General features: G+C 47.9%; 1 protein-coding gene across 4 annotated transcripts in view; it reads left to right on the top strand.

Moving 5' to 3' along the window:
* SGCD (sarcoglycan delta) overlaps positions 1-24,571 on the top strand; it is a 545,286-nt gene that overhangs the window by 415,540 nt on the left and 105,175 nt on the right. For all 4 annotated transcript variants that reach the window (XM_075900619.1, XM_075900616.1, XM_075900617.1 and 1 more), the window contains one exon: positions 5,962-6,063. In XM_075900619.1, coding sequence (XP_075756734.1) covers positions 5,962-6,063 — 102 coding nt within the window. The remainder of the gene's footprint in view (positions 1-5,961; positions 6,064-24,571) is intronic.

Here is a 24,571-nt window from a genome sequence, read left to right on the forward strand (position 1 = left end):
CGTGCGGCCCGAGCCTCTATGGCCCCCAGAGCAGCAGGACGGGTGGGCAGAGTGTGACCCGAACTGCCCTGGAGCACGAGCACTGGGGGCAGCAGCACTCTGCCCCCAGAACACCCACCGCAGGCATTCTGGGACGGAGGATGGGTGGGGCCAGGCTGGCAGTTTGGGAAGGCAACTCCTTCCCCCGCCTGTGATACCCACCCGCGCACGGCCGTGGAAGATCCCAGCTGACATGGCTTGCAGCTGTTCCACATGAAAGCAGAGGAGTCTGCATGGAAAACGCCGGACAGCATGTAACCTCCCTTATTTCAGTGCTTGTTCTCACACTACAGAAGGCTGTTCTTTCTCAGCGCTAGGTCCGCAGAGCCCCGTCGCCTGCCTGTAGCTGTAGTAGGCTCCCCTCACCCTCTCCCGACTGCCTAGAGGACAGGTTTGGGGGAAGGAGACAGATCCGAGGAGGAAGCCACGGTTGTGTTCCCCCAGCTCTGCCTCTCTGCCCGAGGCTGCAGAAAAAGAGGATTCTTCTTATTCCACTCCTGCTGCCTTATCCATGGGGGAGAAAGGTTTTGCCCAACGGAGGGACAGGTTCTCCATCCCACAGTCAGGCTACAAATGTCTCACAAGACAGCAGGAAAATGAAGAGGTCCCTTGGTTACATCAGTGGGCAGAGACCCAGCACATGGAAATAAACATGACCGATGAACTCCCCCACAGGCCGAGCAAGGCGCAGCTGGTGAAACCCGAACATGGGCCTTCCCGCAGCCCAGGTCCATAACCAACCCCCTATTAGGGATTTGCCGGTGAGAAACCACAAGTTCTCCCAATCTTGCAGGTGCCAGATTCTGTAGACCACCAGCATAATTCCTGCTCGCCCAGGATAGCAGCGCGTGCCACTCTCAAAACGTAATCAGCACTCGCCTGTGCAAACCGAATTATACTTCCCTCGTGTTCCTTTCCACTTCTGCATCCGATAAACAAACCCCCTTTTGCATCAACAACTCGGAATTCATAAGGCAGCATTTTTCACCTGGGAGGAGAAATGTAGCAACATGCACTTTCTTACCCATCCCTCATTCCCCTCCCTTCGTACAATCAATACTGTTTGCAGCCTACAGCTCTTTTCAAAGGTTGCTTACGGTTTCCATTTCCAAACGTGTTGCTATTGCATTCTGTTTCACAGCCCCAAGCCTCACTTTGCACTGACGATATAGTATCCTGGCACAGTGCCTTTTCCCCCATCCCACTGCAAAATCCAGCCACTACGTGAAACCCGCAGAGACGTGTGGCAAATGTCAAGCTTGGTTTATGCTCTCCATGCATTGCTTGATGACAGTCTTCCTAAATCAGGTCTCCTTCTGCACCTTGCTCTAGTCATAGAATCCTAGAACCCGAAGGGACCTCGAGGGATCATCAAGTCCAGCCCCCTGCCCTCGTGGCAGGACTAAGGTTCATCCCTGACCAGTGTCTGGCTAACCTGCTCTTAAATATCTCCAGAGATGGAGATTTCACAACCTCCCTCGGCAATTTATTCCAGTATTTAACCACCCTGACAGGTGGGAAGTTTTCCCTAATGTCCAACCTAAACCGCCCTTGCTGCAGTTTAATTCCATTACTTCTTGTCCTATCCTCAGAGGCCAAGGAGAACAGTTTCCCCCTTCTTCTCTGTGACACCCTTTTAGAGACCTGAAAACCACTATGATGTCCCCTCTCGGTCTTCTCCTTTCCAAACTAAACAAGCCCAATTTCTTCAGCCTTGCCTCATAGCTCATGTTCTCTAGACCTTTCATCATTGTTGATCTCTTCTGTGAAACTTCTCCAGTTTTTTCACCTCTGTTTGGATTTTGCATGATCTTTTCTTCTTTAGTAGCAATTGCCCCTCTGAGTCTGTCTGGTAACTACATAATCCATAATTGAAGAGGAAGTGTTTGGGAGTTGCAGGAGACGGGGGAAATGGACAGCCGTGTTCTACTTTATGAAGCTTGGTTGAAGGACAATAGTTGGGGCAGAGTAGATACAACCTGCTTGGATTGTCTAAGTCTTCTCTAGTTGCTGAGTTCTGGAGAAAGTGTTTTGCATGGCTCAGAGAGAAGCACTCATCCAAGAGACTGGATCACCTTTCCTGATCACCACATTTCTGAGGCCAGCCTCACCTGTAACCCTCAAGGCCTTCAGCTTCAATGTCTTTTGTGGCCTTTCTCCCTCCAACACAAATGCCAACTTCTCATTCTTGTTCCCAGCTGCTCAGGAGAGATTCTAATGATGCCCAGCTAGTTAGCAGAGTGCCCACAGCTAAGTTTTTTGTTTCTACTGGTGGTGCACATTTACACATGCCTCGGTGCATGGAATGTAATTTATTCTGCACGTGGATGGAACAATCCACCTATGGATGGATTGGAGTAGGGGGAACATTAGTCATAAGGGACTGCTAGCCTTCAGAATGTCAAAACTTTGCTTTAGCAAAATAAACCGACGTCTCTTCCCTTTGCAAACTTGAGAACCGTTCTGAATGTTCAAAATGGCATTTTGCATTTAAATTTGGTATTTAATTATATTTACTGTCGCCTCCATCTTTTTTTTTTTTCTGCTTCTAGTAATTACATCGAAACGACCCTACCAGGCCTATCTCAATAAAAGATCTGACTTCCTCGCCCAAGCTAAGATGAAATATTTTTAACTTGAGCCATTCCTGCTGTGGTCTGATGCATCTGTATACCTGTCTCATTGCATAAAAGCCATAAGAAAAACTCATACAGAATTGTGACACATATTTTGTTTGCTATTATACTTTGTCAGACATTTCATTACGTCTTGGAAACACACAACGAAGCCATTTCTAAAGGAAATAGACTATTTGCAGTCATCTGGTGGAGGCCTGCAGCCAATAACTCACTCCATTTGTCAAAAAGATTTTTTCCCATCTAAGCCCAAGGAGCTTAGGGCACGGTGCGCAGCATTCGTGTGAGTGGGCCGGGAGCCCGGGAGCGCATTGCAATGCTTTGCTGGAGAGAAGACGAGGACGGATAACTGTGATGATCAAAGCTGAATGGGGAAGGGAGAGGAATGTGCACTCACAGGCAGGCGGTAATGGAGGCAAGGGAAGGCACGCCCTTCCCAAAATTGCCTACATGACTGACTCCCCCTGGGGAAGGCTGGCTTGCGGCACAGTAGCCCGGCAGCCCCCGGGGAAGGCTGAAATCGTGGCATGGCAGCCTGACTCCCGCTGACCACAGGCCAGCTCAGTAGCCTGGCGAAGGGGGGGGATGGGGCCGTGGTGGGCAGTGTGGCTTCCCCCTGCCACTGGGGAGGGCCGGGGGCATCACGACAGCCCCGGCTTTCCACATGGCCAAGCAGGATCAGGCTGGGGGTGGGTGGGACTTGGCTCCAGGGGCGGGGCCTTGCTCAGAAGGGGCGGGGCTGTGTCTCACCTTCCGCAGTTGGGATTTCACCCAGCACCCATACGGCTCTCGTTTAATAGTTTAATGCCTGCTCGGGGATGGGGATGGGGGATTTTGTATCTTGGAAAAGACAGGAGCGTCCCATAGATCAGTAGTTCCCAACAGGTGGTCCGCAGCCCCCTGGTGGTCCGCGATGGTACTGTAGAGGGGCCACGGAAAGTTTAAAAGTAAGGATGGGGCCCACCGCAGGACTGGGACTTTCTGCCAGGCGATTCTCACCCGGGGCTCGCCGTTCACCCCCATCCGTTCTCCCACCGCCAGCTGTGCTGCCATTTCTGCTCCTGCCCTCTCCCCCCTCCGAGTCCTGCGGTAGGCCCGATCTGTCCTTTTCTTTTCCTTTTCCTCTTTTTTCTCCCCCAGGGCTCCGGGCCCAGCCAAGGGCGGAGTGCCGGGGCAGGAGCTGCCTTTGGCCACAAGAGCCCCCTTGCCATCCTCTTGATGGATGGTGAAGGGACCAGAACTGAGGAAGCAGCGGGGCCAAGGGACGTGCTGGCTGCCACTCCCCTTGACCCAGAACAGCGAAAGGCCGGGCCGCGATATTGCTTGAAAACAGTGATGTTGTTTGGGGTGTCCATAATATTTGAATCGATTGAAAAGGGGCCCGCGTGCTCGAAACGGTTGGGAACCAGTGCCCTGGATCGACTAACACATCCGAGTTTGTTGAAACAAAGGTTCAGATGATTTCCTATTTTTTTTCCTTCTAGAAGGAATTGGATTGATCTTGTTCTCCCTTGAATGGCATTCTCCCTCGGCCTCCCCGGGCACTAGCTCAGGGCTTCCTTTGCAAAACCAGAGGTGAAATCCCGGCACGCGCACGCACAGAGTGCCTCTCACAGCTCAGGGCCGCTCACCCTGCTGGTGCCTGCTGGGTGAAAGGAACTCAAAGGAGAACTCCATCCCTCTGCTCTGCCTCAGCGGAGGGAAGGGTCAGATCCGGATGTGGGAACACGTAGAGCACTAGAACTAAACAAGCCCAAGTCCTTCAGTCGTTCCTCCTCACTCATGTTTTCTAGACTTTCCATCGTTTTTGTTGCTCTTCTCTGCACCTTCTCCAATGTCTCCACATCTTCCTTGAAATGCGGTGCCCAGAACTAGATACCATCCTCCAACTGAGGCCTAATCAACGCAGAGTAGAGTGGAAGAATGACTTCTCGTGTCTTACTCACAACACTCCTGTCAGTGCATCCTAGAATCATGTTTATTCACTTTTTGTGCCACAGCGTCATGCTGTTGACTCATGTTTAGCTTGTGGTCCACTCTGAACCCTTAGATCCCTTTCTGCCATACTCCTTCCTAGGCAGCCACTTCCCATTCTGTAGGAGAGACACTGGTTGTTCCTTCCTAAGTAGAGTACTTTGTCAGTGGGCTTACACTGGGGATTATCCAGTATTAACATAATTACACTTTTTAGATCTCCCAAATGAAGATTTTCCAAGCCACCTCGGAGATGTGGACAGCAATTTACATGGCTTTTCAAAAGGAATTCATCATGCAGATCTCAGGCAACTTTGCAACTCTCAGCCCTAGGTTTTATCTCTGCAACCAAAGCAGCTACTTTCCCACTTGAGAATTGTTCTGAATCTTGAAATTGACATTCAGCCCTTGTATATTTTCTTTGTGGATATAATACTTATCTTTGCAATTCAAACTCTCACACCCACACACACTTTTTTCAGGTAATTACATCTTCAGCTACACTAAAACACCGCTCTGAATAAATGACATAACTTTCAAAAGGCAAAGGTGAAAAATGGTTAACGCACGCCCAGTCTGCCTTCTTTTGCTGCCGCTGTATGCCTGTCACCCGATAGAAAAGGCATGAGAAATTCTCGCACAAAAACTGACACCAGTAAAGTACTTTCCATAACTCTTTAAATAGCTTTCCTCCTCACTATTGTTTGCTATCTCAGGGAAGAACCAAAGAATTGCAATGCCTTTGCTGAACCACGTATTAAATAAGAAAATCAAGCGACGCAGGGCACTTAATTACAATGCTATGACAGAAGTAACATGAGCACATAACTACAAGTACTGCTGTGGGAATCGGGGGATTTTAGAATGTTAATCCTCATTTTTAACCAGTCTGTTAACTGTGGAATTCATGTCCTTTTGTGCTATATGTGGACTCATCGTGCCTGGAAAAGTAATATCAATATACAGACACATTACAGTGTGTAGATTCATGTTAACATAGAATGTCACCTTACCTCCCTGTTGCTGAACAAAGCTGACTAGCCCTAAAGGGCAGCTTTCATCTGTGTAAATGGTTTACCAGAGGGCATTGCGGATTGCGTAGAACAGAATTTCCTTACAGAAAATGGAGCTAAAAGGATAATGCAAGTAATTGCATGATGCAATGCCTCCTAGTGTTTTACATGTTCTGTACAGGCAAAAGACAACAACGATAACTTTGTTTCTGCTTTTGACAGCCTCACACGGGTATTTAGAAATCAGAGCTAATAGGGCTTTTTTTGTGTATGTGTATGTGTTTGTGTGTGTATTTCAGGATGGAATGGGGAACCTGAGAATCACAGAGAAAGGTCTGAAGCTAGAAGGTGATTCAGAATTCTTGAAACCTCTCTACGCCAAAGAAATCCGGTCCAGACCAGTAAGTTATGCGGAAAGGAGAAGGAACGATCAAATTTCTGTACTGTGAACACTAGAAAATATCTCGGTAACAATGGCACCCAGACACTTCACAACTATAAATGGGCTGGGCTCATTAGCTACGTCTGGCTAATTTGGGGAATACGCAGTAGCGTGTCTATTGTGTAGTTACATGCATTTTTGCATGAGTTGAAGGCAGAGTTTTTTCAAAAGCAAATAAAATGTTTCCAGAATATCTAGGATAAGAGAAAGCCATTTCTCCTCATTTCGATGTAGGACACATGAGAAGCCCTCATTCCAGAATTCCTGACTTCTGTGGGTAGAGAGATGGTGGATAGTTGTGAAATCCTGCAGTTTATCATCCATACTGTGTGGGACCCTAGGGCTATAATGGATACTTATAGGTATGATTCAGCCACGATTCATCATCTTAAACTCTTTCTGACCAGGGGCTCACCTCTGCAAGGTGCTGCAGATGCTGCAGTGTTTGTAATGGCGTGCTACTCAAACTAACAGCAAGCATGGGAAAATGACTACAAGTCTAAATCAGGAGACTGGAATTGCATTTTTACAGTCAAATTTAATTTACTGTCATCTCTTTCTGGCCATTCTTATGCAAAATTGTTTAGCATAAGCATCTTTTAAAGACTGAATAGGTTATGCATAGCTTTGGTTTCCTGTTAATACTTCATGGGACTAGATATATTCATGGAGGTTAGGTCTATCAAGGGCTGTTAGCCAGGATGGGTAAGAATGGTGTCCCTAGCCTCTGTTTCTCTGGATATGGGTGATGGGAGGGTTCACGTAAGGATTATCTGTTGTGTTCCTTCCCTCTGGGGCACCTGGCATGGGCACTGTCGGCTGGCAGGACACTGGGCTAGATGGACCTTTGGTCTGACCCAGTACGGCCGTTCTTAGGGAAGCCATCGACCATCCTGTTTCCTGTTCTGAAATGTTAATTTGAATTGGATAGCCACTTTGCACTTTGGTGACAGTGGCAGATAGCTAATTAAATATTGGTCACCTTGCTTTTGCTCTGCATTTCACTGGCCTTGTAGCAAGTGGAACTTTGTGGAGTAATCAGTGCAACACCCAATACAGTATTCGATGGAATTACTCAAGGCTGTAACCTCACCTACAATGGAAGCTGATTGATTCATGCCCTCATTGGAGTTTAGAAAGAGAAGCAAATGAAACGCTATCGATATCTATAAATGTTTCCCTGTGGGGATAAGAGGAGAGCCTGAGAGCCCTATGCACAGGGCCCTACCCAATTCATGGCCGTGAAAAAGGCATCACGGACCTTGAAATCTGGTCTCTTGCCGTGCAATCTGCTCTTGTGCTTTTACCCTGTACTACACAGATGTCACAAGGGAAGGCCAGTGTGTCTCAGACTGGAGGTTCTGACCCAAAAGGGAAGTGCAGGGGTTTCCCAAGTATAGTTAAGGGGACACCCTTATAGCTGCATTGCCTTCAGAGCTGGGTGCCTGGAGAAGGGTGGCTGCTGACGAGTCCACCTCAGAAAGCAGCAGAGAAGACGTACGGTTGGCAATACCTTACCGTGCTCGCAGCCAGCAGCTGCCTGCCCCAGCTGCCCAGCTCTGATGGCAGCACCACTGCCAGCAGCAGCACAGAAATAGGGGTAGCAGTGCTACAGCTCCCCCTCTCATAACCTTGTGTTCCTCCCACAGCGGTTTGGGGGTCAGGACCCCCACAACAACAACACTGAAATTTCACATTTCAAGAGCTGAAATGGTGAAATTGCCATTTAAAAAATCCTATAAAAGCGAAATTGACCAAAATGGACCATGAATTGTGTAGGGCCCTACCCAGGCACGTAATTTCATTCACTTAGCATCGAGCACAAGAAGAAACGCATCATATAGTGGATAAATACATGGAAGGAGTCGCAAAATACCTTTATTTTGTTAGCGTTTTGGAAATAATATTTTGTTTTTGGAGAAGAGAGCAAACCGCATTTAGTGCTACTGGGAGGTTTATTGATTTTTAGTCCTCACTGTCTGAATCTACATTTCAGTATGGGGAAGGGACACAAGATCTTCTCATGGTAACAGGGGCTATGATACCAGACCACACGTTATGGTTGGTGGTTTTATGGAGGCCAAAGAGGAGATAAAGCAAGTCCTGTAGGAATGTTACTTCTATAGGAGACTTTTCCCTCCTTCCAGCATATTGTTGTCCTGGGATGACACCAGCTGTAAATCCAAGGGTCTGATCAAAAATCCAGCGACGTCAATGAGCATCTTTCCGCTGACTTCAGTGAGCTGCGGATCAGTCTGTGTGATCTGTACCATACGTACAGCTCCACGGGCTTCCTGGTGGAGCTCTATTCGGTGTAGCTAGCACGAAATTTATCCCAATCTTTCCAACGGTCAGACCACATTCCAATCTAGTGATCATCAGGTGCAACTCTGGTTTCAGTAAAACGAACAAGGAAAATCCTGTGGCACCTTAAAGGCTAACAGATTTATTTGGGCTTAAAAGTTTCATGAATATAAACTACTTCATCCGCTGCATGGAGTGGAAATCACAGAGGTAGGGTATATAGTACACAACCACTCACGGTCCAGCATATCAAAAGAAGGAAGTTACTTATCAAGTGTAGGACCAGTGTTAACGAGGCCAGCTGAGTCAGGATGGATGTGGCTAACTGCTGGGGACAGAATCTGCAATCTTTTGGGGATATATGCAAGTACCTCTAAATTAGCAGAACTTTAATTGGCCATATACCAGCAGTAGCTCGTTTCTGATCTCGCCAGAGCATTCTTGCGAAAGGAAATGTCTTACCGATGACTGAGCTTGAGGAATACAGTGAAAACTAAGTGCCCAACTCGGCTCTCAGTGGCATCTCTGAAAGTCAGCACTAGCTCCATTACCACTGAATGACTTAGGATTTTCACTGGTGCAGAATGAATTTTTAAAATGCCCTGTGTAAGAGACAAGAACTTTAAATAATGATACATACAAAAACCTACCAGGACTATGTTAACGTGTAATATTTTCATATGCTTTAGTCAATAGCCAAAGCGTGCAGTCTGCTAGCTTAGCTAATGGTTTTATTTATTGCTCAGCAGACTTGCAGATGATGGTTATTTATAGCAGATGAACCATAGCAAAAGGCAGAGAATGACATTTCAGTGCAGTTTTGTCTCCTAGTCTAGTTACACAAGTGGTATCTGTATGCAGGAGAGATCATGGGACCGGATTCGTGATGAGAGTTGCACTCCCATGATCTCAGTGAAGCTCTGCCAGTTCCACCCTTGACCACATGGGTGAATCATAGAGTACTTCCTGTCTCTGGATCTCTCTATGGTTAGAGCCAGGAAGTCCCGGTGGAAATTTCTTAGGAAGGTATCTCGATAGTTGGTGGCAACCTCAGATCCTCAGCCACTCTTTCCCTCCTTTGATTGGCGTAGGGCCCTACCCCAATCATGGTCCATTTTGATCAATTACATGGCCATTTTGAAAATGGTAAATTACATTATTTCAGCTATTTAAATCTGAAATGTCACGGTGTTGTAGGGGTCCTCTCCAGACCCGAATAGGAGTGAGTGTGTGTGTGGCGGGGGGGGTCACTAGGTTATTGTAGAGGGGGTGGAACTGTTACCCTTACTTGTGCATTGCTGCTGGCGGCGCTGCTGTCAGAGCTGGGCAGCTGCTGATTGGTGGAGCCCAGGTGTGAAGGCAGGGCCATGCAGGAGTAAGGCTGACATAGGATGGCCTTGCCACCTTTACACCTGCAGGGCTGGACCCTCAGTCAGCAGCCACCACTCTCTGGATGCCCAGTTCTGAGAGCACTGTGACAGTAAGGCTGGCAGCACCACACCTCCCAAACATAACCCTGCAGTTCCCTTTCTCATCAAGACCCCAATGTGAGAACCACTGGCCTCCCCCATGAAGTCTGTATCATATAGGGGGAAAGCACAGAAAAGTCCAGATTCCACAGGGGGAGATCAGCTTTCACCGTCCGTTTTTCATGGCCATGAATTTGGTAGGGCCTTACGCTTGCGTCTCTACTTCCAAAGTAGAGCACGATTAAAAGCGTCGACAGATCCTTTCCTTAGAAACCAGCGCCTCGGGCCTAAAGAGAGCGGGCGTTCTCCATTTAAGAGATGCATTTCATTTGCGCTGTGGGGCCTAGATTGGCCGCTCTTGGGGAAAAGCCATGGGATAGGAAGAGGAAACCACCCGAGGTGAACAGGGGACCCCGGGTTGCCCTAATTCAAACAGAAGCTGGAGCAGCTGTTGTGATTTCTGAATAAGAGAGCTGGAAGTGGCTACCTGATGCATCCAGGAGGGCAAAGGGGGCAGTTGCACAAGGGCCCGGTGTTTCAAAGGGGCCTGGAGCTCCCGGCCGCCACTGTTGCTACTTTGACAGCAGTGGCAGTCTGAGCAGCACTAAGGGCTGACTGCCCTACGCCCCGCCTCCTCTGCCTTCAGCCCCGCCCCTTCCGGAGGCGCGGAGCTGTGCCCTCCTCCCACCTTTCTCTGGGGCCAATGGTGGCGATCGGCCCCACTGGATGCCCCTCACCCTTTGGTCGAGTTCTGTCTCATCACTTCGTGAAAGGAGTCCCACAGTTGAGGTCTTGCCACTGTGACTGCGTCCGAGCATAGTCCATCGCCGACACATCGTGCTGATGCGTGTGATTTATCACCACCCACAGGAGCCATGTTTGAGGGGTGGGCTGTGTACTGCTGGGCATCAGCGCATCCTGGGCAGTTTTGTGAACACCGAGGAGTAATTTTGAGAAACTCGTGCTACTTTTGCTGCCATGACAGGTGCATTCTTTAGCCTTGTTGTCAAGGAAAAGGAGAGATGCATCCGGGTCTCCAAACCTGAGCAGAGCATCTTTAACTCCCAGATAAACATATTGCACACGAAATGTTATTCTCCGGGCCACTTGCATGGAACACGAGCAGCTTGCTGCCTTTAATTAAGAAGTTAACTGGACCATGAAGTATTGCCTGAGTAAATAAAAGTGATTTCTACTTAGCCAAGAAGGCGCATGTGGCGTCTTTTCATTTCTTTACTTGCACATAAATTACAGAGATTATTAAAAATTGGAAGGGTCATCCATAAGCCCATCTGCAGCCCAGATTCATTGTAGCTCTCAAAATGTAACTGTCTTTCTAACAGTTGTAATTTATTGCGGACAATTGTGTGAACCATCTGTTTACTTTTTAAAAGCAGACAAACTTCTCCTGAAAGTTGCACGTAAGAGCACAAGTGTTAATTTTGTGTGCTGGAAAGCAGCGATAACGGGCTGCTTGTGATCGCAATCTGCCATTGTTTGGATTTGACTAGAATTTTAAAAAGTGGAAATTTTGTGCCCTTTTTTTGAGACGAGACATTAACAGGCGGGTTCCTTGAAACTTCTTTTCAGCAAAGCTTCAGCCTTCTTGAATGGACATTTTTGCTTTGTTTTGAGGTGTGCTACTTCCACATCTATAGACAACACATACGGATGTTTGATATAGAATGTGATGTATTTTCTATCCCAATGACAACAAATAAAATCGTGTGCTGAGGTTGCACAACAAAAGTGTAGACTTGGCTGAGTAATCGGGTGACAACTAGAAAGAGGATAATCTCGCCGATAGAAAATGATCTTCTCATATCCCAAATTTAGGATTCACAAATCCTCATTCAAGATTTAAATGCAGTTCAGCTTATGTTATTTAAAACAAGTGATGAGCTGATCTTTTATAGTAATCATTTCTAGTTAATAAGTGGAAAATTAGATGCCAGTCCTGCAAATATTTATGCACATGCCTAGTTTTCCTTACACGGGTAATCCTGTCGAATGCAGCAGGAGTGCTGATATTAGCAAAGTGCGTATTTGCGTGATCAGGAATTCTGCATTATAAAATATATTGACTCTGACCCTGCCATCGGATCCATATAGGCTGAGTCTCATACCCACCGGCTGGAATGTAGCTCCCCTGGCTGGAATGTAGCTCTGTGCAGGTGGATCGGACCAGACAGGACACATTACAGGACTGCAGCCCTCAGCCACAATGATGCTGCACTGGTTTAGATAATGGCAGAACTTGATCTGTAGTATTAGGCATTTTCAGGACGATATTGGATCAGTTTTGTCACCTGCACTGGAACACCCAGTTTTTTCCTTTAAAACAACACGCGCACTCACGCACGCTTTAAACCAGTTTTAAACTAGCCCTAAAAAACGAATCGCCATTTGGGAAAGCAAAAGGGTTAGTGCAAAATGCAAAGCTGCCATCCAGACATTTTACTGCCAGAGGATGTGCTGGGCTTCAAACCTGCAAGGTGCGTTGTGGGGGGCGCTGGCTTTCCCCGTGTGGAGTCCTGTTCGCTTCAGTGGAAGTCCGTCCATTCAGAGTAGCTGGCAGGGCTAGAGCCAGGCAACATAACATGGTCAAAATGCCTACTGATGTCAGTGGCTGGTGAGTTCCCCGCGGCTCTGGGCCCCCACCAGGCTGGGACAGAAGACCCCTGCGAATGCACAGAGCCACGAATAGCAATTCCACAAATCGCAAGGGTCTCCTGGCCGTGGGTTTGATCCAGATCCAGTAGTAAGAATCTGCCTGGGGCGGGAGTCCACAGTGGCAGAACTAACTGTAGGATTGGAGCCGACAACGTTTATCTTTTTCCTGCGAGAGTTTAATCAGCTGTTGTCGACACAACAGTTTACATCGCAACTGCAGACAATGCGATTTCATGCATTTCCCATTGCCACGAATGATTCCCTTTTCATTAGTAACAACTCTTCCCGAGGCCAATATTTAAATGAGTCGAGTCATAAAAGGAAGCTTTTAAGGCTGATAAATAATTATTTTGCACACAACTTGTCTCATAGTGTATCTATTTGATTTAAGTGCCAGAATCCAGGCATTGACTCATCATATTTGCGCAATAGTCATACCTACTGCAAAGTGAAATTTGCACGTTCACAAGCAGTAAAATATACTTGTGGAGCTAAACAGTGACATGCACCGGCAATAAGACGTACCCGCTACAGAGCCAAAAGTATCCATTTATAAACACTAAGGCCTGGTCTTACACTAGACCAGGCAATTCGAACTAAGGTATGTCACTCAGCTACACGTTTTGTGTAGCTGGAGTTGGTTTACCTTAAGCCAAGCCGCCGCAGCATCTACACCATGGCTACATCTACACTGGCCCCTTCTTCGGAAGGAGCATGCTAATTTTGAACTTGGGAATAGGGAAATCCGCGGGGGATTTAAATATCCCCTGCGGGATTTAAATAAACATGGCCGCCGCTTTTTTTCCGGCTTGGGGAAAAGCCGGAAAAAAGTGTCTAGACTGGTGCGATCCTCCGGAATAAAGCCCTTTTCTGGAGGATCTCTTATTCCTACTTTGTCTGTGTGCGTGCACGCGCAGGTGTCTGTCTGTCTGTCTCTGTTTCAAGGCCACACTTCAGCTGTCTCCTTCTGGTCAGTCCTTAGAGTCCTGCTTCCTGATAGTTATCAGTGAGGCGAAGAGGCAGCAACCAGAAGCACAAACATGATAGATTGAGGCATTGAATGCCTCAGTGATGTGAGGTGCAAGACGTCTCAGATCAGCATGAGCACCAGCAATTGATGCCGAGTGCTCATTACCCTGATGGGCAGAGCAGGCTCACCTGTGCAGAAGACAACACAGCTGGCAGGTCGTCCCCAGGTCCATTCTCAAGTAGGGAATCTGGCAGATCCCACAAGAGAGCTGCTGTCTGTCTGCCGGGGCCAGGACTCAGCGGCACTGGGGTACCTGGCCTGCTGAAGAGCTGGATGATGAAGACGACTTTTGCAGCTAGATTGAAAACTGTGTCCTAACTGGACACTGGAGCTGGTCAAACCATTCTCAACTGTGATGTTTCAAGAGGATATTGGAGGTTGGCAGAGGGAGTGCTGAATTTTGCGTTGGATTTAGGCTTTGTTTTGCAGATTCCCTTCCCTCATGTATTCAACTGTTACAAAGACTGAGCCATCTCCAGCAGTGACATGTATGTGCTAAGGGAAAAATTGGCCTCTCCTATGGCTTTGTCCATCTTTCCAGTGTTGCACCAATCCCCCAAAAAGACAGGGAGAGGAAGCTCTTCCATAAAACCCTTTTCTGAAGTAACACCGCGAGTTACATCTTGAAGTAAAGTCTCGCTGAAGCATTTTGAACAGAATTTCATTAAATGTTGCTAACATGTCATAAGCTCCCTTAAATGGAAGGGTAATGGCTCATAGCATTTGTAAGCCTTTTAATTTCATGGAATATGAGCAGCATAATCAGCACCTATTAAAGTTAATCAAGTGTGCCAAGCTGGTCTCCTCTCTGGGCTTTTGTATGTATTTTCATAGTGGGCACACCTCTAAACAAACACTCGGAACCGTGCGTTTGTACTTCTGTTGTGCTAACAACAATGCGTCATGCAGCAAGAAAACGCCTGCTATGACCACTTGAGAAGTGCCTGAATTCAGAAGTTGAAGCCACTGACTAAAAGTGTTTATTCTCTCCAGTGAGAAGAGTTTATTTAAGCCCTGTGCATTTATGTAGGCTTCATTATCATCCACAAAAGTCACATATTGGAGGGGAGGGAGAGAGACAGAAGGCAAATTTCCTAAGCAACCCCCACAATTTTGCTGATTCCTTTCCTTCCAGTTTAGTGAAATAAAATCACCTTGGGTTTTGGTCTTATTTCCCCTTTGGGCTGGCCTTGGTGGTTCTAAAATTAAGGGCTCCAACCACATCCTAAGGGTCAGATGCTGAGTCAGGACTAGATGCTCGCTGCTTCATGGATTTTTGCATTGCATCTCCACCTTGACCCAATAAACTTCTCAGTAGGTTTGCCACCGAGCCTCTAAAGGGAGAGGACATTAGCTATGTGGACGCGTGTGGTGGGATTATGTTTCCTCTGGAACTAAACTGAAAACCAGGTTGCATCATATTGCCACTTGAGTTGTGTATCCTGAGATTCGGACAAGTCAATTGTGTATTGGATTTCATATTTGTGGAGACCGGACTTTAGCAGAGTTCAAAAGAGCTTGATGAATTCATGGAGGTTAGGTCCATCAATGGCAGTTAGCCAGGATGGGTAGGAATGGTGTCTCTAGCCTCTGTTTGTCTGGAAATGGGTGACAGGGGAGGGCTCAGGTGAGGATGACCTGTTCTGTTCCCTTCCTCTGGGGCACCTGGTTTTGGCCACTGTTGGCAGACAGGACACTGAGCTGGATGGACCTTTGGTCTGACCGTTCTCGTGTCCTTAAGTTTTCCAAAATGGACATAAAATATTTCTTTTTATATCAAACGAGAAAGTGGCTGAATAGAATGAACCTTATTTCAGTGTCTAGTTTGGACGTTTATGTTTTATTTCGTGTCTGGCATCTCGCATTCCCATATTAGCCCCCTTGTGAGGTAACGGGGTGGTGCCGTTCAGTTCACTTTTCTCTGCTATCTTTTCACTCCTTTTCTCTAGCAAATGTGTAGGGGCAATGCATTGTTCCCGGCTCCATTTCCTCTCTGCAGTCTCCTAAGAGAAACTTTTCATTTCTCCGAGGCAGTATGAGTTCTGTGGAGATAGGACAGATGGATGTTTAGGCTCCCTGTTGCTTAGTTAGTAGCACTGGGTGGAGTGACAACTGAGAGATAAATTGGCTTGGCTCTTGGGTAGAGACACAACGGTTCCAAACGCTTAGATCGTATCCGTTGGGGATGAAATCTTGAATTCTGAATCCGGAACAAAACATTGTAGCCTGTGTTGCTGCAGTACGCTGCATTTCTTTCTCTCAAGGGCAAAACCCCTGAGTTTAAGGATACATTAAGTCTAGACTTCTACATTGGCTCACAGGGCCCTGGTTGCTTTGCATACACTAGAACATAGAAATAGCCACTGCGTTATTTAAGATGAAAGAGTGATGGAGTTAGTGGCAGGTGAGCAGAGTAAGAGAGATTCCTGCCCCTAAGAGCTTATGGCCTAGGAGATCACACTGACAAAGATGGAAGGGGAAACAGAGGCGTGGATAGGTGAGGTGGTTTCCCTGTGGTCACTAGTAAAGCTAGGAGCATCCCCTCTGCACCTTGAGTCCTGTTCCAATGAGCCATATTGAGAGCCATGCTGCCTCCCGTGGGAAGCGGTGTTAGAGTAACGCTGAATAAAAACAATGCAGTGTACAAATATTAAGTGAAAAAATGGCTCTTTTGGAAAATGACAATTTTGCCGGAACCCTTTTTTTGCTTCTTTCTTCATTTTCGGAGGCTCATTTCTGAGGCAAACTATCACCTGGTTACACCTGATTTTGCTTATGACCTTTCTGCTTAAGGAGCGGGTTGCTTTTCCATGGCTGCTCGCACAGAACTGTACGTAGCAGTGAGAGACCGCTCCGTTTCTCCTCTGCGTGGGCATAACCTGCAGAGGGAGGAGAAAAGTCGATGGGTTTCAGTGCACGTTCTTCCGTCCGCGCAGGGACACTCTTGGCCTTGCACAACAAAGATGGAAGCGGCGCCATTTGAACCCACGGCTTCCCCAAGTATCCTTCAGAGGAAACGAGAGTCTCGGTGGGAGCTCCTTGTGTGTTGTCTGCCACCAGATCCCTCCCTCAGGCCCCCTCCGGTAGCATGGTATCTGCAGGTGGCCTCTACCACTGTCCCCAGAAGTTCCCCCTCAAAGAGGCCAAAAAGGAAATCACATCAGGGGAAGGATGGGGCAGTGATTAGAGCACTTGCCGGCATCCTAGGATCAATTCCCAGCTCTGCAACAGACACCTAGAGTGCACTTGGGCAAGTTACTTAAACCCTTGGGGTATCGGTTCCCATGTGTGAAATGAGGATACCCCCCTTGCAGGGAGTAGTGGTGATAAATATAAAGAGTGCTCGTGAGGCATGCTGGTACTAGAGGGATGGGTGCCATAATGGTACCAGAAATGGTCTGGGGGATCATCATGCATGGAGGAAGGCAGCCTTGGGCTGAACTGATTTGCATTTCTTTCCCCTTGGGATCGGGGACAAGAATCCAAAGGCACCAGCCAGACTGCCATGGAGGGGTTTGGTTAAGCGATGGGCCATGCCACTGGGGTAGAACTCCTTCTCTAGGCACAGGCTTCCTTTATCAACCCCCTTCCCAAACATCGAGTGTTTTTGTCTGTAAGACTAGAACTTTGTTAACCAGGACTCTCCGGTCTGGCATCATCCGTGGTCTGGCACAGAGGTTGGCAGGACCAGAGAGTCTGAGTGGAGGGCTGGTGGCCAGGAGTCCTGCAGGGCCGGAAAACTCTGCGTGCGGCAGCGGGGGTGCCCAGTGAGGCCGGGTAGCCCAGCGCGCAGTAGCAGGGCCAGCAGCAAGTGGGGAGCCAGCCTGTGGCTAGTAGCAAAGGCCAGTCAGGCCCGGAGGGTGCCGGACCAGAGAGGTCCAACCTGTATAAACACCCTCCCTAATGTATTTATCAGTAGCTTAGAGATGATGCAACAAGAGACCCTCCAATTGAACTACATTACAACAATTCAACGCTAGACAGAGGGAAAGGAAGTCATACCAACAGGGCCGGGCATTAAGAGCTAAATCTGCCAGGTCGTCTACCGAGAAACCGCAAAGGAGAGGAGAAGAAAAGCGACAGAGCTGGTTCTGAGTTGCAGAAGGCTGCTCGTTCAGACACTTAGGGAGGGGAGTAGCGTGGGGAGATGTTACCCTGTTTGTTTGGGAGGGGAAGGTGGATGCAGAAGGAAGGCAAAGCAAATAGAGTAACAAAGAGAGGAGCTGAAGAATAATGGCAAATCCATCAGAAGAGATTCTTCCTATAGGGACAGAGACATCAGTGCTCACCGTCAGGAACCGTCTTTCCCTGCTGTAGCATTAAAGTTGCCTAATTACTATTGCAGACCCTAAAGTCTCTCTGGAAACCTTCCTCCGAATGTTCTCTGTTACGCTGTCCCATCTGCGGGTCTAACTGAATGCATTGATTTCAAACGCCGACTTTCCAAAATTGGCTTTCACAATTACAGCCACGTCCACTGGCAGGAGTCTGCGGGTCTGCGGCATAAAGCTGTCAGAGTGAAAATGACTTTCGCGCTCACTGTCACAAGACACCGTGGCTTTGGCATGGTGAGAAGAGAGCATCCCATTGGACAGCCCCGCTTCAAAGGACGGGGGGAGGGGGGTTGTCACTGTATCACACTCTGACAGATCTCCAAGTAGCTGTCTTGTCACAAACCAGATCTACAAGCCAGATCCCCAGGGAAATGTTGGAAACATTGGAATTACAGTTCATCCGCAAATTCAGTTCACATGCTAATGGACTCAATTGTGAGGACATTACCAATTTAACAACCATTGAAGGTGCTAACAGCTCTCCCGGCGGTATCCTTCCTGACTTGGGGATCTAGCTTTGACTTTGATTTTTATCTGCTTCGGTTTAAGTACCCATTCTCCAGATACTTACTAATGCTGTCTCTCATCCCCCTCCCTTTTACTTCCCTTCTTCCCCCGCTCCCGTTTCCCCTCTCCTGTTTATTTCGAGTGTACACCTCCCAAACTCATAATTCCGGTCATCTGAAGAAGGAGCTGTGCCCACAATAGCTCGTGATACCATCTACATGTTTTGTTAGTCTATAAAGTGCTGTCATACTATTTTTTTCCTGTAACAGACTAACTCGGCTACCCCCTGAAGCTATTGTATTTTTAATATGCATAAACGGTTGGGCTCGGAATCTGTCCCTCAGCTGAAGGACCAACAGAACAGTGCCCCCTAGTGCTTACAAGGAGGTTGGTTAGCAACTGCTTCAGAAGCCAAAGAGTCGCTTTGGAATCTTTCTATGCAGCTTGTGGCTTTTCCTTGAAAGTCTCCTACCCAAATACTAAACAGGCAGAGGCCTTTGATGCTGATGAGATCTGACAAGAGCAGAGCCGGAGGGGGTGCCCCTGAAGATTGAGATGTGTTTGTTTGTAAAGAGGAGCCTTGTAAAACATCAATACCTTAAAGGAGAGAAATAAATAAAATGACTGACAATCAAATTGACTGGAGTGAAACAGGCATAACTGCCCAGCTGGGACTCCCAGCTCATTTTCTGTTTCCCTTCTCTTTGATGATGCCTGCTCAGCAGATCGTTGACTGTTTGTTTTGTGAACGTTAGTATTTCAGGTTTGGGTGTTATAGAAGTAGGGAGAGAGGATAATTGTTCAGGGCTTAGAACTGCAAATAATGGTCATTTCTCTTTATGCAGGTTGAACCTCTCTAGTCCAGCACTCTGGTAACATCCATGGTCCGGCACGAAGTTAGTTAGCTGGATGACCACTTACCCTGGGTGTGGCCGTTTCCCACGGTCCTGTAAAGTTTGTTTACAGCCACCAGTCCTGGCGCTCAGTGCTCTGTGCTGTGATTTACCCCTAAATGTGTCTAACAGCCCACTACGCGGTAGAAGTGCTGGTAATGCTGCTAGACAATATTGCCTTCTCATGGTCCAACAAATTCTCTGGTTCAGCACCGGACAGGTCCCAAGGATGCCAGACAAGTGAAGTTCAACTTGTAGTAAAGTAGTTGCTCTCGTGTAAACTTAAGTGAAACCACATATGGGTGGCCAAATAATACACTTAGGCTATGTCTACACTGCAGGGCTATTTCGGGATACCAGAGGTATCCCGCGTCTTAACAGTGCACCCATTATTTCAAAATATAACGGGCTCGCTATTCCGAAGTCCCTGTAAACCGCATTCCATAAAGAGTAATGGACTTTTTGGAATAGTAGGTTAGTTTGAAATTTGGCACTGTGTAGACAGTGCCAGATTACAAAATAAGCTATTTTCAAATTGACTCGAAATAAGCTATGTAATTTACATAACTCAAATTGCATAGCTTATTTTGAGCTACGAGTGCAATGTAGATGCACCCTGAGTAAGCAGTTTGAGAGGGGTCTGTTATACTGCAAAAACAGGCAAGAAAATGAAGTTCTCATTACTTTAGTGTAATATAGTGGCTCGTTTGAGCTGTTTGGCTGTTGATATGTCCCATAAAAACCCGTGTTGATCTCATTTTGACAGTTTGTTAGATGAACTGATCTCAGGCGTCATAAAACGTTACTAGTTTATAAAAATATGGTATTTCATCAGTCCTCTGAATTGCTTCTTATAGGCAATCTCCAGGACTTGCGGCGATGTGCTTCCGGTGTGATAGCACAGAAATTCAGTCGATTCTAATCTTGGGGGCTATTGAGATGCTTTGCGAACTCGTCTGAGCACAGACCTTGCGTGTATTTATTTTGGGATCCCGGGCTCTTGCGCTCCTGGAGATGTCTTCAGAGCACAGCTCCTTTGAGCTGCCTGTCGGACTATCGCTCGTAGTTTTGTCTTGGAGTCAGCAGGCATCTAACCTTTCAGGTATGTTAGGCTGATGATTACTCTGAGAGTCTAGGTTTGGACAGAGAATCTTTCTGTGCTGTTCTCCAGATGTACCTCCTTGTAGGACAATATTCAGGCCTCGGTTCATCAGAAGACTTAATAATCATGTCTTCTTTTTATTGGCAATGCTGTTTGCTAGGAAGCTCCCTTGGTTTCCTGTGTCTGTTCATTCAAAGCCAGGATACTGCATCTGATTCCGCTGGGGACTGGTCATGTTCCAGGCTGCAGGCCGAAGGCGCTTAACTGGCTTTTGCCCTCATGCTTTTGCTGACTGCAGACTGACCGCCACTGCGTGGATCCTTAAGAGCATAGCTGTGTTTCTCACTTACTGGCCTGGACCAGCTCTCATTTGAGCAAGCCCCAGGCGCTTTGCTCCTTGCAAACGTTCACATAGTTATGCAGCTTGGCCAGCCAGCACTTTCCTCCTCTGCTGAGTGTGGCCCGGAACAGCTGCAGCTCTGCTCCTAAGCCAGATCCCTCCCTGAAACTCTGCCCCGAGACCTTCCTGGCCTGTTGGTCAGGGACGTCTCCTTTGCTTCCTAGGAGCTGCTTGGCTCCTGAGCCAGACGGACGGTATGTTGAATGGCAGTAGTTACAGCAGGGGCGGGCAAAAGGGCCTCCGTGGGCCGGATCCTGCCCGCCAAGTGGGTTGATCCAGCCCACAGGGGCCCGTCCCTAGGCCAATCAGGGCCTAGGGACAAGGGAGTGCATAGCACTTAGAGTCAACCCTGGTGGTTGACGCTAAGCGCCACGTGCCAGAGTGCAGGGAGCAAGAGACTCTGCGCTCCCCCGCGGCCAGGCCAATCAGAATGTGGAGTGCTTAGAAGTGCCGCACGCTCCTTACAGGAGGGGGTAGGGTGGGAGGAGACTTTGCGCGCTCTCCCTCTCTCCCCCCAAGCCCTGATTGGCCTGGGGGCGGGGAGAGAGCATGAAGTTTCCTCTTGTCCTGCAAGGGGCTTGGCACTTAGAGTCAACCACCAGCTGCTGCTCAGCTGGCAGGTGACCCTAAGCATGGCGCTCTCTTACCGGGCGGGGTCAGACTTCACATGCTCCCCCGCTCCCAGACCAATCAGGGCTTGGCGGTAGAAGGGGGGAGCGTGCAAAGTCTCCTCCCACCCTACCCCCATCCTGACTGACCTGGGGGCAGTGGGGAGCATGTGACGTCTCCTCCCACCACCAGGGGCGCAGGCGCCTAGAGAGAACTGCCAGATGGTTCGCTCAGGGAAGGGGGGCAAAGACCAATCAGGGTCTGTGTGTGTGGAAACACGAAAGTGTCCTGGCCCCGCCCCTTCCACCTGAGGCCCCGTCCCTTCCAGGGCAGCCCGGACCACTTCAAAAATTTCTGAAGTGGTTCCCAGTCAAAAATTACTGCCTACCCCGAGTTACAGGCAGCTTCTAATCTCCCCTCCTGCTTACCTGCTTGCTTCTCTGAATACTATTTGCTCTTAGAGTATTTCTGCAGGTAACTGGGAGTTCAGGGTCCGAATGCCCAGCATGTTTTCCCTGCTGTGCCCTGGATTAATCTGCTGGCAGAGCTAGTGGTTAAGACTACAGGGCTGTGTCTCTGTCCCCTTTTTGATCTCAGTGCATCCCTTCAGGTGTTAGCGGTGGAATTTTGCAAGGCTTCCACTCTTACACAGGCCCAGGGCTACCATCCTCCATGTATCAATCATTATTGTCCTACAGGTCTGTTGTCAGATCCCTGAATTTCTTCCTTTCCAGAACTGTGTCCAGTGTAAACGGAGTGACAAACCAGCCTTCCGCAACCACAAAGCACTGAGAGAAAAATGGCTTGAAGTGGTAGTCTCTATGCATGTTGTCTTTCAGTGAAAGTTCCTTGGAATCCTCCGGGAATTCTTTTGTTCTCCCGTGATTGTAGGCCTTTTTCTCTCCAGGTCAGGAAGATTTTTGGAGGTTGTCTGGAGAGGCGGAAAAACCATCAAAGCTGGTCTTTTTGGAGTTGTTCTCTATTCTTAAAGGTTTGCTGAGAGTTGGCTCTTCTTTTCTTTCCTGCCTGCTTTCCCACAAAGCCTGCTATTGAGCTAACCCGAAACATGAATGCAGTTAAATGTCCCCATAACCAAGCCAACATGCAGTGTTTACAAATTAGTACAGAGCGGCTATAAGTCTGTGAGACCAGCGTATAACAGTTACACACGCTCCGAGCCACACACAAAAGCTAGAAGTTTGGGTGAAGACCTGAGGTTTGGATCAAGGCAGGGACCTTACAGAAAACATGGAAGAGGAAAGCACTTTAAACCCTTCAAAACTCTTTTCCAATGAGGGGCCCGTACTTTGCTCATTGTCTGCTGAATGTGGAGTGATGTGAGGGAGCATTGCCATTATGATGGGAATTCTGCTCGGGGTTCATGTCAATGGATGTTGGGAAGCAATAGTACTTTTTTAGTAAGAGCATGTTATAATGGAGTTGTAACCTTTCGTAAGCAAGAGATAGAGGTGCGAATTCCAGCAGATAACCATAAAAGTGAAGCTGGCTGTACTTTCCTCTGTGTCTCCCTGTTCTCCAGGCTTAATCAGTCACACCGCCAACCTGTGGAACTCCTTGCCAGAGGATGTTGTGAAGACTAGGACTTTAACAGGGTTCGAAAAAGAGCTAGATAGATTCGTGGAGGTTAGGTCTATCAATGGCTATTAGCCAGGATGCGTAGGGATGGTGTTCCTAGCCTCTGTTTCTCTGGAAATGGATGACAGGAGAGGGATCATGTGATGATTACATGTTGTGATCTCTCCTTCTGGGGCATCTGGCATTGGCCACTGTCGGCAGACAGGAAGCTGGGCTAGAAGGACCTTTAGTCTGACCCAGTCTAGCTATTCTTGTGTTTTTAATATAGTTGCTTGCGCGATGTAATTGCTTTCTCTGCAGGGCTTCTTCCTATTGATTCTACTTGTGGATTTAAACCATTTGGGGATTGAAACAAGACTACAAGCTGGATCTGCATCTTAGTCGTTTTCTGGTTTGGATTGTGCACACGTTAGCTCCATCCAAGAGATTTTAAAGGTATATAAATACCTTCCCTGCATAACTATGGCATATATTTGATGTGAGCATGCAGATCAGATGGTACACATTCAAAATATAAATACATATTTTTTCCCTTTGGCAAAACTCATTTCATTTGGATCTCTCTCCCAGGAAGCACGTTGCATGCCAATCGTCTTCAGCAGGCTTCGTAAATGCTGTACATCTGCAAGTGTTGTGGATGATACAGTCCCATAACAACACCATCTGCCTGTTCACAGAAAACTTCTCGTTGTTGAAAAATGTGAGGTGTGAGTCATGATTAGGCAAGTTGCATGCTGTGATCTGTGATTGAATTGGTTTCTGTTGCCGGGTACCCCACGTATGTCTGTAAGTATTGGCTACGTAGCAGTGTACGGAGGCAGATGAATCAGACGCATGAATTCCCTTGCCCAATCTAAGCACGTGGGAATGTTTTCTGTTCTTATTAGGAGCAGTCGTAGTTGTATTTCAGTAGCATCCCAGAGAGATTGTGCCATGACAATCTTGGTACGCGTGAGAATTAGGGATGTTAAAATGCTTTTAAAGTAACCATGTAAGCCGGTGTGCACTGGGAGCTGGCCTTTAAGCTAACTCTCTGTGCATACTGGGAGTCTGCGTGTAACCGTGAACGTTAACCGATAAGCCTAGTCCATCGATTAACCAGGTACATGGTTACACTTTCACATCCCTAGTGCCAACTGCAGGGTGGTTCTGATCTCTCTCTGGGGACTTGAGATGCTACCAGAATACAAAAAATAACTAATACAGGAAGGACCTCTCTTGTCCGGGACACTCTGGTCCAGCAACATCCATGAGAGTCCTGGTGTCTGGGAGCAGGGGCCGGCCGGGAGTATGGCAGCGTTGCCAGAAGCTGGGAGTAGAGTCGGAACGGGGGCAAGGATTGGGAGCGCAGTTCAGCTCTGGGCCAGGAGCATGGCTAGAGCTGGGAGCAGAGCCGGAAGCTTTGCCAGGGCCAGGAGAATTACTTGGATAACCCAGTAAGCGAGCAGCAGGGGGCCAGAATTGACTCCCCTGGTCTGGCAAACTCCCTCATTTGGGACCAACGGTGCCAGACCAGGGAGGTCCAACCTGTAATCATAATCCTAACAGTG

Source organism: Pelodiscus sinensis, chromosome 17 (genome assembly GCF_049634645.1).
Source record: "Pelodiscus sinensis isolate JC-2024 chromosome 17, ASM4963464v1, whole genome shotgun sequence".
Taxonomy (NCBI): domain Eukaryota; kingdom Metazoa; phylum Chordata; order Testudines; family Trionychidae; genus Pelodiscus; species Pelodiscus sinensis.